The 5,000-nt window shown below is 38.2% G+C and overlaps 1 protein-coding gene across 1 annotated transcript in view; it reads right to left on the reverse strand.

Annotated features, from left to right (window-relative positions):
- zgc:123305 overlaps positions 1-5,000 on the reverse strand; it is a 36,092-nt gene that overhangs the window by 5,130 nt on the left and 25,962 nt on the right. The window contains 4 exon segments of the mRNA XM_056459336.1: positions 2,765-2,851; positions 3,394-3,542; positions 4,454-4,583; positions 4,853-4,926. Of these exon segments, the coding sequence (XP_056315311.1) occupies positions 2,765-2,851; positions 3,394-3,542; positions 4,454-4,583; positions 4,853-4,926 (440 nt within the window).

Here is a 5,000-nt window from a genome sequence, read left to right on the forward strand (position 1 = left end):
CCCCTGATACATAAGGAACTAAGCCAAAGGAAAGTGAATGAATGAATCAATAGTGCATTTATTGTGTATGGCCATACACACAAAGCGGTTTTCAACTCAACAGGGTGGTCTCTCCTCACCCACACTGAGTATCATCAATGCAGAAAAGCATTTTTGATCATGTTTTTCAACATTATAAACTATCTGAATGTCACTTTTGAGATTAACATATGTTTAATAAATAAAACTGTTATCAGGGTTGTCAATATATCATTATATAAACAAACACACAGTTTAATAAGACGTTAAAATGCATTTTCAGAAATCTGAAAATAACAATAAGGCAAAATGCAGTGGTGTATAGTAATAAATCACAAATACTCAAACTACTGTAATTGAGTAGTTTATCTCAGGAATTGTAATTTACTAAGCAGTTTTAAAAAGGGAAAGTAAAAGTACACATTGAGTACATTTTAGTGCAGTATCGGTACTTTTACTCCACTACTTTCCTTTACCCTGCAGTCACTACTTTATTTCTTCTTGTCTATGGGGATTAGACAAATCAGTCATGTGATTCTTCTCCAATCAAATCGCTCATAGAAGGTAAATCACCTCATAATGAACTTCCTCAAGACATGGACGCTTTATAATTGCAGCAAACTGTTTGGAAGAATTAAAAGTGTCTAAGAAGATGTCCAAAATCTTTACACGCATCGACTCAGAGACTGTTTAATGCATGTCACTGATGACAAGATGACGGATGTTTACTGTATGATGACCCAAATGGCCTTAAACACCCAGCAGGCACAAGACGTCAACATGACATTGTACTCCAATGACGTAGGGACGTTACATTTTGTTTGGAAATGAAAATCGGTTTGACGTCAGGCCGATTTTAATGTCCACTAAGTTGTGTGGATGTTACCACTATGATGTCTATATGACATTGGATTTTGGTTGCCATACCTGACGAATAAATGTCAGTTTTTGACGTCAATATGATTTAAGATGTTGGCTCGACGTTGGATTGTGGTTACTTTCTAACACAACCTAAAATCAACCAAATATCAACGTCATTTGACGTCATTATTGGACGTCAAAATAACGTCCTTAGACGCTGGCTAGACGTTGCATTTTGGTCACCTGACATCACGACCTAAATCTAACCTAATATTAACGTCTTGTGACGTTGTGTGCCTGCTGGGTAATCACTAAATGCACTACAGAATGTTACGTTTACACACATTCACAAATTCCATGTAAATGCATCAGCTTTTTACAGCGTAATACTCACTACTCCTGAGTACTTTTAAAAAGGTTACTTTTTACTCATACTTTGAGTAATATTGACAACAGATACTTTTACTCTACTCTCACTACATTATTAAGCTAGTAATGTTACTTTTACTGGAATATGGATTTTCAATACTCTTTCCACCACTGGCAAAATGTGATGAAACAAGTTACTACACACATCTGCACAGGAGACTTTGTCTGCAAATATAGAAATGGATATAATGCACTTATTTATAGAGCATCTCAGAAAAAGTAATAATACATCAGCATAATATAATAGCCCCATTCACACAGTGATACCTGTAAATTCCGGTAAATTTCCAGAACCACTTTACCAGTATATTCAAATAAGCTCTGTTCACACAGGCGAGGACATTCTGGAAATTTCCCAGAAAAGACTGTTCACACATCCATTCCAAAATACAGGTAAATTCTGCCATCATCAACCAGAAATGAGCTCTAAACAGCTGCGCTTGTATTTGTAAACCTAGAAGGTGTCCGGCTTTTGTTGATGGTTTCACTTTTAATTAAAGCTTCAGCATTCTTCTTTGTCCCAGAGACATCCAAAGGCAGAAGCGTGAACCCCAGCTAAATGTTAACACATTTGACTACATTACAAATTCTGTGGATGGATCAGTATTGTGAACAACTTTGATGTAAACATATGAACACTTTCGCATGTCGAGATGTAAATAATATGAGTGTGTGCTGGCGCTCACTGGAGCACACGTGCACACGCGTCAAGCAACTGAAGCAGAGCTTGAAGGTAAACAAACAAGGGGTTTATCATAAGCATTTTATCGATAATTCATTGCACAGTTGGCATTAAGAAGGAACACAGAAACATTATCTGACTAACATCCAGCAGCTGAATGTGTCTGGAAAAATATGTAAAGGCTTTTATTTTCATAAACAGCGCGGATGTGCATGCGTATGAATGTTCTGATCGACTGGAGTAGACGTCTGACATCTGCATTCACACAGTGTTCCTGCAAATTATCGAGGTCGCACTTTATTTTGATGGTCCGTTTGTTGAATTTAAGTTACATTGCAACTAATTCTCATTAGATTATATGTAGACTGTTAGGTTGGGGTTGGGGTTAGGGTTAGTGCAAGTTGATATGTACTTGCAAAGTTTGTTATAGTCAGTTAATTCTCTGTTGAATGTCAGTATCAACAGTTATTAAGCAGACAGTCTACTAATACTTAAATGAACCATCAAAATAAAGTGTTACCATTACCAATAATATTACAACTTCTCTTTCCGGAAAAGTACCAGAACGAATTTAGCGGTATTTTCAAAAAGGGGTTGTTCACGCATGATTCCTTTCCAGAAAATTGCTGGTAATTTTCCAGAAAGGTTTATATGTGTGAAAGGGGCTATTAGCAATTATACATTTACCAGTGAAGAAAAACATCACATGACTATAGACATTTTTAGTGTTTTAATCACATCAGACTCATGAATGCACCCTTGTGTGTTTCTTACTGATGTATTTTGTGGTATAGTTTGGCGATGCCATGATGAGTCCAGTCTTTACCCAGCTGTGGTAAAATGTGACCCAGAGCGTCTGACCTGAAACAGCAAAAAACATCCTGATTTACATAGTAGAAAAAAAAAAACCTAGGGAATGACTACAGATTTTCAGCTTTCTTCAAAATATCTTCTGTTGCGATTAACAGAAAAAATAAAGTCATAAAGGTTTAAACTCTGCAAAGCCTGAGTGAATGATTTTAGGGTGAACTGTCCCTTTAAGTATAGAGAAGACTAATGTCGTGATGTTGAGTGTCATCAAGTGTGGCGTTCAACAAAATCAGCTACTGGAGGATGAAGGAGGCTGTGATCAGAGCATCTCAACACACACACATTTGGTTTTGTGAATTGTGGGGACATTACATAGGTTTCCATTGTTTTTATACTGCACGAACTGTATTTTCTATTGTGTTGACCCTCACAGGAAACTCTACAGTTTTACTTTCTGAAAAAATCTTAGACTGTGTGATTTATCAGCAATATCCTCATACTTCACCACCTTCTTGTAATACCTGTGCCTTACCAATGTCATTATACAGATTTGTGTCCTGATATGTTACAAAAACACGTACACACACACTCACTTAGTGATGGTGCCGTCGATGTCTGAGATGATGATTTTGTCGTCGTAGCTCCACAGGTAAATGGCGGCTTCACAGCGGCAGGTGCCCTGATACTGCGTGGTCACACTGAACACAACCTTATTGGCTCCTTCACGCAGATTCAGGCTCTCCTGTCATAAAAACACAAACGCACACACCAGACTCATGAACTCATGAAGTTTATTAATAAGTAATTGATCAGCGATAAAGGTTTTTCAATAAAAACTTGAAATAGATAGAACGATAGACTGATAAATAAAATGAGGGATGGATGGATGGATGGATGGATGGATGGATGGATGGATAGAACGATGGATGGATGGATGGATGGACTATTAGATAGATATTCAATAAAATGATGGATGGATGGATGCATAGATGGATGGATTGATGGACTATTGGATGGATGGACTATTGGATGGATGGATGGATGGATGGATGGATGGATGGATGGATGGATGGATGGATGGATGGATGGATGGATGGATGGATGGATGGATGGATGGATGGATGGATGGATGGATGGATGGATGGATGGATGGATGGATGGATAGATAGATAGATAGATAGATAGATAGATAGATAGATAGATAGATAGATAGATAGATAGATAGATAGAACGATGGATGGATGGATGGATGGACTATTAGATAGATATTCAATAAAATGATGGATGGATGGACTATTGGATGGATGGATGGATGGATGGATGGATAGATAGATAGAACGATGGATGGATGGATGGATGGATGGATGGATGGATGGATGGATGGATGGATGGATGGATGGATGGATGGATGGATGGATGGATGGATGGATGGATGGATGGATGGATAGATAGATAGATAGATAGATAGATAGATAGATAGATAGATAGATAGATAGAAAGAACAAAAGATAGACAGACAGACAGACAGACAGACAGACAGACAGACAGACAGACAGACAGACAGACAGACAGACAGACAGATAGATAGATAGATAGATAGATAGATAGATAGATAGATAGATAGATAGATAGATGTTTAAATGTGACTCTTACGATCTGTTCAGAGGTTAGTCGGAGAGATTTGCGGTACATCTGACTGATGCACTGCGCTGTGTTCATGAGCTCAGTGTTCTTCCTCACAGAGACAGAACCGTCCTCATCACTCGACAGCTCAACAGAACTCCTATAATCACACAAAAAAACAAGAAAGTGTCAGGCCCGATTACCTTTTAATCTTTTCCCCTTTTAAATATAAATAAATAAAGATGCGGTCTTTGTGAATGGATGCTCAGTAGTTGAACTGCTGTGATCTTTTCAGCCTAACAGTGATTGCACATCTGGACTGACTGTATTTCCCATGGGAGAGCATGAACAGCTCTGTAGCGTGATGGTTCAGGACGAATGCATGTACTGTTACACCCCTAATATTTTTCATGCATGCGAACGTCTTACTTCAGTGTGGAGGGTCCAGCGACTGCGGCGGACGCTTCAAGCTGATTCTCCTCTGCTCCTGCCTTTGGGTTTCCCTAAGACAGAAAACATGCTCAGAATCAATGTGTAACACAGCAAAAGAGATACAGATCAAGAATAAATGATTAAA

This window comes from Danio aesculapii, chromosome 6 (genome assembly GCF_903798145.1).
Source record: "Danio aesculapii chromosome 6, fDanAes4.1, whole genome shotgun sequence".
NCBI classification, from domain to species: domain Eukaryota; kingdom Metazoa; phylum Chordata; class Actinopteri; order Cypriniformes; family Danionidae; genus Danio; species Danio aesculapii.